General features: G+C 42.6%; 1 protein-coding gene across 2 annotated transcripts; it reads left to right on the forward strand.

Annotated features, from left to right (window-relative positions):
- Positions 1–5623: 5623 nt before the first annotated feature.
- On the forward strand, positions 5624–11639 carry gvin1l2 (GTPase, very large interferon inducible 1-like 2). 2 transcript variants are annotated; one of them, XM_011608402.2, is made up of 5 exons: positions 5624–5659; positions 5871–5988; positions 6072–6169; positions 6419–11255; positions 11407–11639. In XM_011608402.2, the coding sequence occupies exons 3-5, from the start codon at positions 6127–6129 to the stop codon at positions 11546–11548; spliced, it is 5022 nt and encodes a 1673-aa protein (XP_011606704.2). In that variant the 5' UTR covers positions 5624–5659; positions 5871–5988; positions 6072–6126; the 3' UTR covers positions 11549–11639. The 2 variants fall into 2 exon arrangements, with proteins under 2 accessions (XP_011606704.2, XP_029700177.1); XM_029844317.1 differs by having other exon boundaries at positions 5871–6169.
- Positions 11640–17448: the final 5809 nt, after the last annotated feature.

Genomic DNA, 17448 nt, shown 5'->3' on the forward strand with positions numbered 1-17448 from the left:
TCAGGCTTCTTTACTCCAGTTGTCTGGATGCTGGACAGAGTCGTAGGATAAAAATTCACGTCAACACGTCTAAAACAAAGACCTCCTGCCAAGAGCTGGATAAGAACTAAGTCAAGCACCTGTGTCAAGTTACAGTTTCACTCAGACTTCAGGTTTGGCAGAAACGGTCAGAAAATCCTTCTTTTGAATGTATCCAAGGTTTTGTTCTTCAGTTGTTTTCAGCCACACATATAAATCATTTTGCTTACACACACACACACACACACAAAGTCTTGTAATTATGTCTTTGTGAGGAGTTTTGTAGACATAATACATTAGCCAACTCCTCATCCTATCACAACCAACCCCGACCCTACCCAAAACCCAATTGTATACTAAACCTTATAATCACATCCTAACCTTCAAACAGCCTGTTGATGTTGTGAGGACCAGCAAAAATGTCCTCACTTTCCAAAAATGTCCTCACTCTACTAGTAGATTGAGGATTGTACAGAACACAAAAAACAACACAAGTGCTTCGGTGAGGCCTTCAAATCTAGCTGCTCTTCGTGCTTTTGAGGCCAATGCGGTTTTCAACAGAGGTCCTCAAGCGCTAACAGAAAATTGCTAACAGCAGCTTCACCACAGCTTTTGAGATTCAGTCTCCTTCAAATTCAGGAGCTTCATTTTCAGGCTCCATCTCATTTTATAGATTGTCGTTGATGGTACCCTCCCCTCAAAACCTTCCCATGGTTTCTCCACAAGCCCCGGCCCCCACTCCCACGCCCCCCTCCCCCACATAGGACATAATTTCTGTTCCATAGAGGACTCGTGTACATAGGAACGTTTTTTTGTAAAAAGTACTATTTTCAACATTGTCACTAGAAACGAGGGCACAATGTAAACTTTTATGTGAGTTTATTGTAATGAAGAAGAGTTAATTTAAAAAAAAGAAAGAATAAAACACTGATTTATCTTCATTTATGAGCCATCCAGGTGGTGTCGGCGTGAACCATTCATTTTTACCATATGGGATTTTTTTTTTGGCACATATTTGTGTTGCATTTTCTTTTCATTTTTTAATTTATTTGGGTTTGGTCTCTCTTTTTTAACCCCGTGACAAGGTTGTTTAGTACTTTTCTTTCGATGACATTCTTTTCGAGGCAGAGGACCGCGACCCTGTATGTTCCTAAGTTTTTGCTCAGTAATAAACGAAGAAAAAATGGTGGACTGGGGTTGGTCACTGGAAACCGCTTAAACATGCAGAGGTTGTTCCTTAAACTTTATGGAGAATTGTTGTTTCGATTTGCAATTGCTTGTGTTTAACTCTACATTTTTCCTTTTTTTTAACTAAAGAGGAAAAACAACAAAAAAGTAAAACAGTACTCAACACCTTGTGCAATAAAGCTATCTTTTTATGAAATGTGATTCATTTGCTTTTCTTGAGGTCAAAGTTGTCCTGTAATCTTCAGTTTCAGATGAAACCTGGTGAAGGGAGTGGACATCTGATTCAAAGAATAAAACAGCTGTGCACCAGTAAAGGGAAGGTGATTCCCGTAGATTAAACAAAAATTACAGATTTCACAATCGCTAACTGAGGTCGTCTTTGTGGCTGAGCTCACATTTTCCATATCAGCTGGTTTTGATTCTGCAAAGCGGTTTCAACAATTTGACATTTTGAATATGAAAGTGCAACCATATGCTTGAAACAGTTTTTTTAAAAACAAACAAAATCACTCATATGAGGTAGAATTTACTGTATTTTAGCTGTGCTGATTTTGAGGTTGCAGCAAAAGGAAGTAGCTTTTCACTTAAAGCCCCCGTGCAGACAGACCCTGTACATCAACAAGGCCTTGGTATCTCCTTAATGACAACAACCTCAACTACTGAGTCTCTGCTGCCAGTTTACATGTCTGGATCTCTCCTTCCCCATCTGCATTTGTGCCACAAGCAGTACCAGGAGGCCCCCGTGGACAAGGAGAGAGGAGCCAAGTAGCTCAGTAGTGCAATAAGAATGAATTGAATAAAACATTTGCTGTTGGTCAAATGACCTTTAATAGCAATATTTAATACATTATCCATCATGTTCGGCACCGTTTTAAAATGTTTTACCACATTCAGAACCTAATTTGAACAGTAGAGAGCGCTATACTGCAATAAAATGATGTCTGCTTAATGTTTTTTCGAGAAATTAAGAATAATTTATTAACACGTTCCTTATACTTAAAGAACTGGCCATACATAAATTACACTTATTTAATTTACCATACGTATATGTCATAGATATATCAATATGCAATTCAGACATGCACTCACATAAAGATACATAAATTCACAACACATGAAGCACAAATATAGAAAGGTTAATACAAATACCTATTTGGGTGTATTACAGTGTGTCATAGTTTATACTGCGTCACTAACACAGGAGTTTTATAATTAATAATAATAATGATGCCTTCTTATTGAATGTTTTGTGTTTTAGAGTTTGTGCACCTCCCTGTGGTCTCCTCCTCCATCTACTTTCCATTCTTCTGCTTCTTCTGCTGGAACTTCCTGAAGTGGGACTGGATGGTGCTGGCAGCCTTCTCCACTTCAACGGGGCTGAGAGGAGGAACGGGCGAGGCACATGTCCCGTTGCAGGCGTTGGATTCTGAGCAGGACAGGAAACAGGGGATAGCCAGAGAGGCAACAGCCGTGGAGGTAAGGTCTGCAGCAACGATTAAGGTTCAAACACACGCCAAACACTGAAGCTTTTGTTGTTGTTGTCTGTTTTGATCAATTTCAGAGTTGGATTCTACACTCGATGTGATTCAAACCATTTCAGAAACATCATCTGCAGTCACATGGATGAGCATACTTACGCTTTCTGTACACTCCTATGCTGTTCCTCCTTAGGCCATCAAACTGAAAAGGAAGCACAAGAACTGAAATAAACCCACTGGCACTGCAGATTTGGTCACAACTGGTATCTGAATCACCCCAGTTACAGTTTTATCTGGAGTCAATCGCATGCCTGCGGAGGCACAGGAGTCACACAGATGATCAGACAAGCCTTCACCTCTACTGAAACATCCAGTTCTCATCCTCATGTGTGTGTGTGTGTGTGGGTGTGTGTTGTATGCAGTGATGACCTCAAGCACAAATCCTCTTGATTGGGATTACAGCAGCAGGGCCGGAGGACTGGACCAGTTTAGGCAGCTTACATACCAGTTTGGCTGCAGCGAAGGTCCAAACTTGACCGTGACCTCGGCCACAGGCTGATTATTAGGAGGCAAAATGGGAATATAGATATTTATGGCTGCTGCCTTTGTAGGTTGTCAGTGTTTTTTTTGTGAAATCAAAATAAATGTGGGTACCTGGAATCAGCATCAGCAGTATTGAATGGACTGAATGGTCATGGAGAGTGAGGGTCCCCTTACATTGTTTACTGATTTAAAGTTATTTATTGCTTCAATTACAGCATTCTGGGAAATATTTTATATTTGAATATCAGGTTCTTCTGCCTCTTGTAAAAGTGGGTGTTTAATGTGATACTATAAGAAATTATTTAAAGGTCTTTTTCCTGTTTTTGAAAGATTAATTGAAAATCAGCCACAAGGGGTTCCCCCGTGGAGCTAATCACTTTCCAGAGCATCTATACTAATTAAGCTCCACACTGGCACTGGTGGGATGTGCACGTTGTGAGCACTGACCTCCTCTGCTTTGCTGCTCTTCCGACTGTGTGACACTGAATGAACCTGCCAAGGCAAAGGCTGGGAGACCATGTAAGGCACCGTGTCCTCCTCTCGGGCGAACCGAACCCCTATCTGAAGAACAAAAAAGGCTGGATTTAAATCAGCTTTTGCGCACAGATCAGTAAATACAGAATAGATCTGCAGTATTTTGTGGCGCTGGCGAGACAACCTTCAAGTTGCTCCTTACAATGTTGAACTATCTAAATATGGTATCGAGCTCAACCTAAAAGTGGTCAAAATGGTCAATAAATGTTGAAAAAAGTGTGCCCCACACAAAAAAGCAGCTTCAGTAACTGATTTTCTATTTCTACTCATGTCTACTTACCGATTCTACAACTTTGACCATCACATACATGGCTGTTAGCATGGTGATCAACATCCTGACCACTCGTCCCTCACGGTCACGACTGATCCTCAGCGTTTCCCTGGAGATTCCAGTTATGCTGCAGGGAAGCTGAAGCCACCCACGGACAGATCTGAGCAATCAGGCACAGGCCGTTTGGGCAGAGGATCATTGAGTGTGCACACACACTTTTCAGAGGTGCGCATGCTCACCAGACGTGCACCTCATTCTCACGGCCTGGGAGACACATGCGCAGGTAAAACTGCTAAAGGGCTTTGCAGGACAGAAATAGCGGAGCGGTAATCTTTTCCTCTGCACAACACTTATCCCTCAGGTGTGTGGCCTTTTTCCTGCCTCTGATATAGATCAACTGCAACTCAGATATGGAAGATTCAAACAGCAGCTGAAGTTTGAAGAGAACTCGATTTATTCTGTGGTGATTTAATGTCCACGTGGATGCGCTTGAGAGGTTGCTGAAGAGATTCAGATTCAATCATTTTATTGAATCATGAAGGAGAACTTAAACGCGATGATCACGGTGAAGTGAACGGGTCAAACCTCTTAATATTCTTCTAAATGCAAAATATGAATCAGGTTTATGAATCAGGCATTCCCAAACATTGATTCGTGTTACTCAATAGTTTATCCGCATCCATTGAATTTAATTTATTTTGCAGACCTTTTAATTATCCTTCCATTATTGTCAGTTACATGACCGTGTCAGCAGGCCATAATTTCATAACAGTATAAATCTAATCTAACCACCTACACACTGAAATGAATTAGCATTAGCCTGGAATGGACCTCCAATCCAAAGAAAGGAGTACGTTTCTCCAGTTAGTGTCTATAATCTAACATTAAATAATACTACATCAAAAAAAGGTGCCTAATCATTCATTTCATTGGATGGTTGTCAATATCAAATGCTGTAAAACTTTGTTGAATTAGCAGCTGTTCTGCCCATTCTTTCATCTTCTGTGCATCTGTTTGATTCAGATTGAATTAATCTTCAAACTGAAATCTTTCTTTCACGTGCCGCATTTTTCTTTTCTCGCTTGGCCTGTGAGCCTGACCTGAACACAGTTCCACGCCTGCATAGCTTTTCAACGATTGCATCATTTTCTAGGAAAGGAGTCCAGACGTGAGGCGGACGGGAGGCTGTGTCGGTATTTATTTCCTAGTAATCAGATAGATCTTTATCTGCTGGATCACTGTAACAAAAGGTTGCTCTGCGTCATTGTCTGGAGCTTCACTCCTCACCCCGATAATCCTTTAGGCTGTGTGTGTGTGTGTGTGTGTGTGTGTGCGCATGTGTGTGTGTGTGTGTGTGTGTGTGTGTGTGTGTGTGTGTGTGTGTGTGTGTGTGTGTGTCACACTGATAGACAGACACTACCTGCCATTATCTCTGCAAATGCCCCAAACACACGCAAGCACAAATGTCACATGTTCATTCAGGTGTCCTAATGTGTGCGTAATTGATCCCTAAAGCTATTAGACAGAATCTCAGGAATGTATCTTATCATGAACATGCTGCTATAAGAGCTCTTGTGACAGAGCCGCACATGTGCTAAACTGGAGCCGTTTGTCCAGAGGAAGGCAGGTAAGAATGAAGAAAGCTCTGGTTTCTGAGAGAGCTGTAAAGGCAGAGAGATACTGTTGTGTAAAACTATGATTTCCGTGTCGTCTGCAAGAAATGTCATGAAATGTAGGCTTTTTCTTTAAAAAAGAAAGAAAAATTGTTCTTACTTGCAAATATCTAATTAATGAAGTCACAATAAGGAATTTCTCAATTACTGTGGTTTTCTGTTCAGTACTCCTGACAGGTTAACCGTCACCCGGGGTGGAGCTGCTGTTGGACATTCCTCCTGTCATGTGATCAGAACGGGGGCCATATCTCATGCTCTTTAAGTCCAGGGTTCTCATCTAGCTGTGAGTAGAACAGGAAACTTCACATTTGTGGTGTTGCTTTATCTGCTGCTTTAGTTTTTAAAGTCACAATTGTTTTCTGCAAGGTTCCACCTGTTCCAGCAGTTGGCAGTGTGAGGAGGGGGGAACTGGAGCATCAGCATGTCAATCAAACTTCCGAAAAGGCTGAGCAGCAAAAGAAAAAGTAGGATTCTTTATCTTCCTCATTCTTTATTTACAAATGTTATGGAATTCTCCCATTCTAACATTTGGCAAATGTGGAAATGTTGCTAAATAAATCTCAATATTGTGCTGTAGTTTCACGATTCTTCACATTTATTTCAAGTTTTGCCTCACTAGAACTTTTATTGATGCGGTACTGAAGCATAATCAACTTTGAAAAGTAGATCAGATATGACCCACTGGTGCTAATCCACAACCTGTTTCAACCCAGAGCATCCAGTCAACAATGCCCAGGCAGAGCTTCTACATTCACTGGGTCTGGACACTCTTGGGTCAACACCACTGGATCCAGCTTCTATGTTGAACATCAGCACTTGGACTCTGGAAAACAAAACTCCTCGAAGGGTCAAAGACCTACCAAATGCTTTCCTCCAGCGCCTCTGGCTGCTCAGCCCCACAGCTCGGAGCCCTTGTTGCACACCCGAGCAAGAAGATCCCAGCGATGTGAGTGAATTACAGGAGGAACTGAGTGATGGTGCTGCAGACAACCACTATGGCGTTAACCCCCTGGATCTAGTGACTGCAGTCTTCATGTCTGCCACCCCTTTCCTTCAACAGGAGATGATTACGCACATGCTGAAGTGTCACTTTGCCGTGCCACTTGTGATTCCAAACGTATGTCAGGATGAACCCAGTAATTTCCTACTTTGGCCACAAAGGGGCGCTGTGAGTCGCTGGAGGTCTAACTTTCCAAAGCAAAGCAAAAAGATCTATGAGGGGAATTTAGCGAGCACAAACATGCCGATGGTTTCATGTATGAAGCTTGGCCACTGCAATGTCTCCAAGTCACAGGTGCTAAATAGTGTCATAAGATCAACCGCTGATACCTTCCTCCACAGCGGCTTGGACGGAGGAGAGCTACCCAGGAGACTCTCTAATGGTCTGGTAGAGATTTCATGGTGTCTCCCAACTGGAGACCCCTCCACCGATACTTTCCCCATCCCTGTGGTCATATCTAACCTGCGGGGTGATGCCGGCTCACATGAAAAATGTGTTAACCTTCTCTGCCAAGCGTCATCAGCTATGGTTGTGTTCTGTGGGGATCTTAAAGAGAAACAGATGGAAATTCTTGCCTCTTGCAAAGCTAAGACAAGCAATTTAATAATCATTGATTTGTCAAATGAAAACCCATTCACAGGGGGTTTTGATCAAAACATTAATCGTGTAATTCAAAGGGGAGATCTGAGCGAGGTGGAGTTAGCTGACAGGCTACGCCAAACCCTGAAAGAACTCTTACCAGTTAAAGTGAAATGTGTTACACTGGAGGCTGTAGCAAAGGTAGCAGAGGGATTAGCCTTTCATGTAGATGAGACAACAGTCTGTAAAAAGGCAATGGCCACAGCACAGGATGTTCTCAACGGTTTGGAAGAGGGATCTAGGCAGTATAAGGAGAAACAGCTTCCTTTGCAGGGTCACTTGTGGAGTAAGTTGGCCGAAATTGAAAGGAAGGAGCGAAAACACACCAAAGAGGGAAAAGAAACAGATCCCCATAACAAAGGAAAGGATGAAATCTTAGCTGAGTTGAACGGCTACAAAATGACCCAAGCAATGAAGACTTTCAGCCATGCACTTTTAACAGCAGATAAAATGGAGAGAACCTTCTTCCTTCACTGGATGAAGCTGAGGCTTCAGGAGATTCAAAGTGAAAAGAAGACGTTCCCTCAAACCTCGGTCATAAACACTGAAATAGGAACCAATGGTGATGTGAATGAGAATCATCTGGTGGTTGAAAATGGAGAGAATTTTGAACTGGAGGACAGCGACAGTTTCTGCACTGATTCAACAATTGAAGAGGAAGAAACAGAAGAGAAGCTCGGGAATATGGAGCTGGAGGTTCCTGAGAGCTCAGCTGAGATAAGCCAAGAGGTCATCTCTACAGAATGGACAGCAGATGATGAGTCTACCTCACACCAGGAGGAGTCCATGTGTGGTCCATGTTTGGTGGAGGAGCTTCACGTTGCCTCAGAGGTTTGCTGTGAGGACGGTACTGACGAAAAAGAGGATTTTGGAGAACAAATGTCAGATCCACAGGAGAATGAAGATTTGAGCTTTGAGAGGGAGCAAGTAGATGAGCAACAGGTACATTCAAATTCTTCAGTCCAGCAAGTTTCATGTCCACAGCCGTGGGAACTTGGTTCTTACTCCATATCCCTTGAGCACTTTCTGTGTGAAATGGGCCTAATTTTTGAGCTAGCGGATGTTAGTCGTGGCAGAAGCAGAGATATTTCGCGTTTCCCAGGTGTGGCTGCAGAACTTCTTCTCTATGGTGTTCCACTTCAACTAATGGATGGAGATACCTCAACCATTCCCATCCGCTGGCTGGGAAGCGTCTTTGCAGAGCTCAAACACCGCCTCCCTCAGGAGCACTGCAGAATGCGAGTTTTGACAAACCTCGGAGCACATCATGCTCGGAATGCTGCGGTCCTCTCTGCCTTATTTGCAGTGACGTTTCCAGGAGGAACATCCACTAAGGGGATCTACATGCTCATCCTGAGTGTGCCCGATAACCTTAAAGAAGACATAGGGTGTGATTTTCTGTTGTTAATAGATGTAGAAGGCCTCTCCTCAGATCAAAACAGAAATATAAGCGACCATGGGCTTGCGACAGTTGCAGCTGGCTTGAGTGATATTTTATTGCTTAACATTTCTCCTCATGCCAGCGATGAGTTAGAAAGTAACGTAGCCCTCATTGTCAATGCTCTTCTGTGCGCCAAAGAATGTGGTTCCATGCCCTTTTGCCAATTTCTGCTCCAGGGTGAAGGGATACACAGTGTCCTGCAAGCATCGCAGCTAAAACACGTGTCCGACATCCTTCAGCATAAAACTCTCGACAAAGGCCCTAGCCTTGCTAGTGGCCTTTGTGTGCCAGGCATAAGTGGTGTCCCAGTGGTCAAAGGGCCATGGCACAGTATGTCCCTCTCTGAGGAAGTTGATCTGCGTTACAGTAGGGATGTGTTAAAGCTCAAACAGCACCTTTTCGGTGCACTGGGGAAGTGTGCAGCAACAACTGCCGTGACTAGTCCGTCTGAGTTTATGGGTCGTTTGTGTGCGATTTGGGATGCAGTGAGAGCAGAGTCGTTCACTACTCGTTTGCAAAACAGAGTAATCGCTTTAGCATTTGCGTCATTGTGCACAGAGTTCTCTCAGTGGCAGGAGAGTTTCCTAGAGCACATGGAAAGTTGGCTCAGTTGGACAAGACAGAAAATATTTGCCACAAAAGCAAACAATGCAATCCACAGTGGCTTTGTAGATGAGGCTGAAGAGGAAGTCAAAACAGAGGCAGAAAAGCTCAAGTCAAAAGTAGAGGTTTATTTCATGAATCAGGACCTTCTCAAAAATACGTCTTTCAAGCCCTTCCTCCTGAGGAATGTTGAACACCTACAAGAACAAGTGACCATAAACCTGAAGGAGAAGTTGATGGCCATCAATGAAAACCACTGTTCTGCCACACAGCTGCAAACTTTTGAGGCCCTCCTCGAAAAAGAACAGCAATCAAAGCTACAGGCGATGATCGAGAACAGTAAGTCCAACCAGGCTCTGCTACAAGATGCGCAACTAGAAATGGAGTTTGAGGCTATGTGGAGTCACATCCTGTCAAACTTTGACTTCAGGCCTTCTGAAACTGAGGACATTACTGCGAGAGTGAGAAATGTCCTGAGAGAGAATCTGATGAGCCGCGGGCTACAGAAACACCTGAAAAAACTTGATGACATCGGCCAAAACCAGACACCAGACAACCATAACCAGAAGTTCTACATTCACGATGAGCACTTTGGCTACCGAAGCCGACTGAAGCACATGTTCGAGGATAACAACAGACTGCAGAAGCTGGAGGCCCAACAGCTCGCATGTCATATCATCGAACAATGCGAGCAATTCGTTAAGGAAAAGTCTTTGTCCCACGCAGACTTCTCTGACGGCTACATCAAAGACCTGCTGGAAAATGTAGAAAGAGGTCTGAACGACAAAGCTATAGAAATCAAGTCTGTGTTTGAAGTCGACCTGAAGATTTTTCTATGCCATGCCGCGTGCCAGGATTTTCAAAAACTGCATGATCGCTACGCCAAGGACAGAGAACTCCTCCAGCACATTTCTGCAAACAAGAGAGTGTACTTAGCGGAATTCATGTACCAGTTCAGGAAGATGGACCAGTGTCACCACACAGCACGAGCTTTCACCTCAACGGTCTTAAGACCTACAGTCTTGAGCTACGTGCATAGAAACTTGGCAATGCTCATTGCAGATGAGGTCAGAGGTCAGGCTCCACAGTATAAGTCCCAGCATGCCTTTCACCAAAGCCTGCTAGAAGAGCTCATAAGTGAAGACGCTTTTGAAAACCTCGTTGATTACCTGCATTCGTTTGATGACTTCAGATTGAGGAGACTCCAGGAGAAGGTGGTGGCCCACCTTTCCCAGTCAAACAACTTGATTACGTGGAGACAACAGCGACTGGGAGAAATCGTTGGGTTAATCGCAACGGCGGTCAGCGAAGCAGCAGAAGGTACAGCTGGAGTACTGAGTGACGCAAAGCCACTGCTGGAGAGGGTGTGCCTCACCTTAGAGCGTGATGGAGATGTGGAGGTCGCCAGGGCTGCTATGGACGGACCCCTCTTTAGCATCACAGTAAAATGGGATTACTTTGTCACGTGTTTACTGGAGCTACTGGCAGCAATGCGACTGGAGCTAGCGCAAGAGTTTACAGAAAATAAAGATGCTGCTCAGTTTCTCCAGAACCTGCCAGTTCAGCCACATGAGTATCTTCTCGAGAGAGTAAAAGGTTGCGAGAAGCGATGTCCGATTTGCGGGACCCCCTGTGAGGTGGAAGAATCGGGACACAGGGTTCACAGGGCCACGCTCCACAGGCCCATCAGCATGTTGCCAAATAAAACCCATCCTCTGTCCAACAAAAGTTCCCCTGAAAGCAGAACCAACCTGGATGCGAGCAATGAGACAGATGGTGCCTCTCTGGCATGTAGTGGTCTACATTACCCTGAGTGGATCCGCTGCTCCGAGGACCCAAACTTACAATTTCCCAGTGCTTACTGGAGGTACTGTTTTATCCATCTTCATGCTTTTAATCCTGCTGAAATAGTTAATTGGCTAGTTAATGACTGTGAATTTCTTTATTTAAGAATGGTTGAATTACTGTACATTATCATTTTTACATATTTATGATGCTAAATTGACATTTATTTACAGGTATGTCCTGGTGAGGTTCAATGACAGATTTGCCAAAGAATACCAGCAGGATCCAACCAAAATCCCTGAGGAATGGACAAAGATCACTGGGAATGAGGCCTTGGACAGTCTGAAAGAGAGCTTCTCCACTGCCCTCTGCTAAAGGCTATTTACTTTTTCAGAATTAGGGTCGGTTTTTTTTAACCTTAAGTATACTTGACAGTCAACACAAATAAATGTTTTCAAATAACAAATGGCTTAATGTTTTATTTCTTTTTGTAATTTGTGATGTAAAACTACGGTGGCCGGGAGGTGCAAAACACAAACACAAAGCTTGGCCACCATATAAAACCCTCTAATTGACAACTCTGTGCTAATTCCAACATAAAACAGGTCTTTTTTCAGTCTCAATTAAACAACAATAGTAATACCGTACTACTACTACTACGACTACGACTACGACTACTACTACTACTACTACTACTACTACTACTACTACTACTACTAATAATAATAATAATAATAATAATAATAATAATAATAATAATAATGAATGAATGAATAAAACAGATAATTGTATATTTTATAGGATAAAGATTGCAAAATACATTCTAGTTTCCTCTTGTGACTCAATATCCATAGAACCAAACTCGAACTTTCATTAATAACAAAAATAAAATATTTGTGGATTCAGATCCGTCTGGGATGTTGAACAGGTGAAAGTTGTATGTGAATATTCATCTTTGAATACGCGTTTTTTGACAGTCCTATACTGTCAACGTAAAGTAACACTGCCCCCTGTTGGCCACAGCCTCACCTGTCACATTTCTGGTGCAAATTTGCTTTGGTCTTTTGAAATCTTAACCAGAAATAGTATTAATTTCCTGTTCTCAGACTGAATTTGAGGAAGTCGCTCCAGCACTCAGATCTACATGATTTTCCTGTAGAGTTGGGAAACATCGTGGATGCAACTTTTCAAGTTTTGGCCCTCTGCACTTTTAACAAATATGTAAAAATGGAGCTTCAGCGGCTCTCATTTGTCATCTTGACAGCCTAATTGTGGTGTTGTGAGCTGACCGTGCTCCACACGGACCAGTTGGTCTCTGTCCAGAAAAAGGAAGGAACCTCTATAATGGACAGAAAGTGTGGAGGCTTTGTCAGACTAACACACTGTCTGGGCAGTTCTATCAGAAACCAGACGGGCAGTTCTGCATTCTGCTGGAATCACGTCAATGCCAACGGAGGAGTGACAAAGCTGGTTACGCAAGACTAACAAGCATGAAAATCTGATCCGGCTGTTGAAGAATTTCACAATCACCAGGATACAAATGTATATTTCACCTCACATCTTTTATATTATTAAGATGTACTTTATTCATCCCCGTAGGGAAATTGAATTGTAGTAGCAACCTATACAAAGTACAGAAAGAGAATAAATAAATACAGATAAGATTAGAACGTTATAAGCATATATACATCATATATTATAAGCATATACAGTATATATATAATATAGACAAAATATAATATATACATATTATAAGCATTATAAGCATATATACATATTATAAGCATTATAAGCATATATATACATATTATAAGCATTATAAGCATATATACATAAATATAGAATACATTAGAAATAAAATTACAACACGAACATTACACAATTATTGTTATTGGCTGGGTTTGGATGAGTTATACAGTTTGATGGCAGACGGCAGGAAGGACTTCCTGTACCGTTCCTTAGAGCAGCGAGGCTGCTGGAGTCTGCTGCTGAAGCTGCTTCTCAGTTTGTCCACTGTGTTATGGAGGGGGTGGGAGGGACTGTCCATGATTGTCAGCAGTTTCAACACCATCCTGACCGTCTAAATTTGCAAGTCTACAGCCAACAACAGACCCTGCCTTTTTAATGGGTTTGTTGAGTCTGTTGGCATCCTTTGCTTTAATGCCTGCACCCCAGAACACTACAGCAAAGAAGATGGTGCTAGCCATGACAGACTGGTAGAACATGTGGAGCATCCTGCTGCAAACACGGAAGGACCTGAGTATCCTGAGGAAGTAGATTCTGCTCATGGCCTTCTTGTAAACAGCATCGGTGTTTGTGGACCACTCCAGTTTATTGTCCAGCTGAACACCGAGGAACCTGTAAGATGAGACTATTTCCACATCTTTCCCACTAATGCAGACTGGGGAGGGTGGGGACTTGCTTTTACTGAAATCCACCACCATCTCCTTCGTCTTGGTTATTATCATCATTGTACTTCTACCTTTGTGGGACAGATTTTGTGGGACAGATTTTGTGGTTGTTGAGGACCAGAACTAAATGTCCTCACAAAAAAATCCTCACTCTGCTGGTAAAACATAAATTTTTAGCACCTCAATAAGCATCATATATAACAACCACTCACACACACACACACACACACACAGACACACACACACATACATGCATACATACATACACACGCAGCCCTTTAAGAGTAGACATATGGTAAGCAAAAAGAACAACAAGCCAATGAAATAAAAGGAAGAAGAAAAAATAAAGAAATAAGTAATCCATCGACATGAGAGAATCGAGTATAACGGAGGGATTGGTGTTACCGCCACACCTCTGAGTTGTGTTAGAGAGAGGTCAGGTGGGGGAGGCTAAACCAACCATTACTAATAAGAAACCCATTCCATTCGAGATCAAAGCTATTCTACACTAAAGGTGCTCCAGAGCAGCCAATTTTACGAAAGTGTTATGCCACAAGGAGACTGAGGCCATCGAAGGGGATTTCCACTGAGAAGTGATCATTTTACATCCCAGCATTAAAGCGGACTGCACACATCTGAAGAGATGAGGGGTGGCCTCAGATAGAATAGCGCCTGATTGAAGCATATGTTGAGCTTTACAGTCTATCGATGTATCCCCCGACCCAAAAAAACCCCCTGAATTCCAGGGCATGTTGGGGAATGTACCCTCTCCCCTGCCACATCTCCAGCAATTTGCAGACTTTGTAAGTTTTGCCCTATATAATTTATAAGGTGTCCAATAAAGGTAGTTAGAATTTTGAAGTGAATAAGTATTGTCTTAAGAATTTTTTTTTGTATTTTGCATAATTCTGACGCACTGAGAGTCTGTAAAGTACAGAGTGGTCAGTCTCCTAGGCTGTTTTTAGGATTGGAGGCCCCTTTTCAGAGCTCTTCAGGAGCATTGAGTAGAAGGTAGAAGCCCTTCAACCTTTACCAGGGACCTCCAATGCACGAGTAGACCAATCTACATCATGGGGAGCTGAGGCGGGAGATCCAAAGGTACTATTCAGTACATATCATTATTTAATTCCTTTCATTAAACTCTCCTGTCACACCCTAATCTGAGATCTTCCTTCCGTGGTCCCTGCAGGTCACTTCCTCCACTCAGGTCTGTTCTGATAAATGATCGCAGCGGTTGGTCACTCAGCCTTTGCAGCCAGATGAACAAAACAGGCTTTTTCACAGCGGCACATCGCGAGCTGCAGATTAGAAGATGCGCACGAGAGGAAATGTATTCCGTTGTGTCTGCCTGCTGGGATGATCTGATTAGACGATCGAGGACATAAATAAACATATGCATTTACTGAGAGGTTTCTTGGCAATTGGTAATCTTTTAAAGGGCATTACGCAACACTGACCTCCAGAGTTCTGAAGGCAGAAGGTAATTCTGGAGCAACCTGTTAGCCAGCGGAGGATGTGACTAAAATATTGTGTGAATGGCACAAGCTGGAGACATACATAAGGGAAGAAAGCATAAATCCCACTGTTTAGAATTTAGAATGATGTTACAGCCTAATATTCAGCCCTTCCAGGAATCTCATTTCCATTGTTGTGTTTAAAAATTTCTGCCTGTATTAAAAATCTGGGGTCCATCCAGCTGCTCCTCTGGTATGACTGGTAACAGTTGCTGCAAGGCCCCAGCTCTAGTGAACATCTCCAATGTGTGTTGCCGTGGTAACCCGGGAGCACAATGTCCTGGAATATGAAAGAGATCATAATTTTGTAGAAATTATAGCAAAGTGCCAACACAGCCATGATAAGTAAGTTATGACTAATTAACCGTAGCTGTGGCTACACGCTATTTGTCTTCTTTGCATCATTACACTATACTGCATGTTTAAAGAAATGAAGAGGTCATTTTAAAATATTTCTCTTTGTAGCTGCAGCATGCAGCAATTTGATAAGCTGTCATGACCACTTACACACTGGCAATTAATGGTGAGCAGGTGGGAAATCAACAGGTGCTCTGTGTGCGTTGCAACCTTGTCAGTAAAAGCAGAAGTTTGGGGTGTCGTGTTACTGACATTTCACTGCCTCGATGGTTCGGTCAATTTATTTTATCAAGTTAATTTATTTGGCGCTGCTCCATTATTTCTTTATTTACAGGGATTCCAGCGAATCTCCATGGACAGATTGGCTAATCTCATTTAGCAGGTGGTGCCATTGATTATCTGCCATTAACGTTCTTGATTTTGACAAACACACATTAACTTTTGCAGCCACAGAAATACAGCTGGTCCGAGGAGGATGCAGAGAAAGATGATATTTGAATCCAAGAGATATGAAACAAAGTTCTGCTGCTATAGCGATTATCCATTTATTGTGACAGTTTTTATAATGCGTAATACTGGCAGCTGAGGGGCAGCGTGTGTTACTTTCTAAAAGCCCCATGTCAGAGGCTTTTAGAGGGACAGAGGCCGTCTTAACACATTCCCAATGTGTGCCATTTGTGCCATTTTCAGCTCCTAGTGCTCCAACATTCCATCAGAATATAAATTTTTAATGTAGCAGAAAAAAATGGTGATAATTCAGCTCCACAGGTGCACGCTGTGGCTGCAACGGTGGCTGCCTCACTACCCCTCAGTCGTCAAACTGTTTCATGTAAAGGCCTGTCGCCATCCTTTTTTAGAATTAGTGATTACTGACTATAACAACAGTGATTATGAAACCCCCCTCTATTACTGGAGCTCACACAGCGCAGTCAGGAATCAAGGAATGTAGGAATGTACAAAGGCTACACAAAGCCAGCAAGTTTGACTTGATGAGACCTTGGTTTGGTGTGAAAATTAAACTAATATTTTTTAAAGATTAAGTATGGATTAAACATTATGTGCTGCATTACTGCCAATAAAATATACTTTTAACTTTTGAACTTTTATCCCATAAACAAAGCTCATCTTGTGTTACTCTGTGCTGGGTCAAGGTTGAAATGGAGAATTTTTCCATCAGGGTTTTCTAAAGGCCAGATAATCTTTAGAAAGTGTAGCTATTATCTGCTGCTTTCATAATTTCCACATAGAAGGTTCTGGCACTTTACTCCGTGAGCAGCAGAATCTAAAGAAGTTGATGCGGCAACATCGATTTTGGCACCAAATTCTCCAAGGGTGTCAAGATCAGACACATTTTCACTCTCTGAGAGTGTCATAAATATAGCCAGCAGCTGTCACCTCAGGTCATTGGTGCGCCACAGCTTCAACCTTTTCTAATGCGGAGTCAAGGGGGAAAGTGATGAGTGGAAGGTTCCACATCTATATTCAGCAGGTCCTCTTCATCAGCGTGACATGATGGAAATAAGGAAAACCCTTGACTTTTTTGTGTGGGGTTGTGTTAAAGTAACACATGAGGCTCATGCCCCACATAGCCTGTGCAGCAGTTTAACCCTGGTGTCATTCAGCAGGTTGAAATTTAAAAGCATTAAAGTTTGCATCTCTGAACAGCTGAATGAAACAGGTGGAAAGCATCTCTGATAGGCTACGGATTCAAGAATTCAATTAGAAGATTTTTCATCATGGAGGTTTTACTTTAACTGGTACTTCTTCCCCGGCTTGGTGTGATTGTTACTTTCTGAGAGAGTGACTCTTGCAAACATATGACAGACAAAGTGACTCTTTGTGGCAACATATGGAGGTCATAGGCCAGATGGGAATCCAAGCTGAACTATGATGACTGTGGCTAAAGGTGTCCTTAGGGGCCGCTGAATCAAATTTAGACAGACGATGATGCTTAACGAGGCAGACGCGGTGTGGCGCTGCACACTGCTAACAT

This window comes from Takifugu rubripes, chromosome 11 (assembly GCF_901000725.2).
Source record: "Takifugu rubripes chromosome 11, fTakRub1.2, whole genome shotgun sequence".
In the NCBI taxonomy this organism is placed as follows: domain Eukaryota; kingdom Metazoa; phylum Chordata; class Actinopteri; order Tetraodontiformes; family Tetraodontidae; genus Takifugu; species Takifugu rubripes.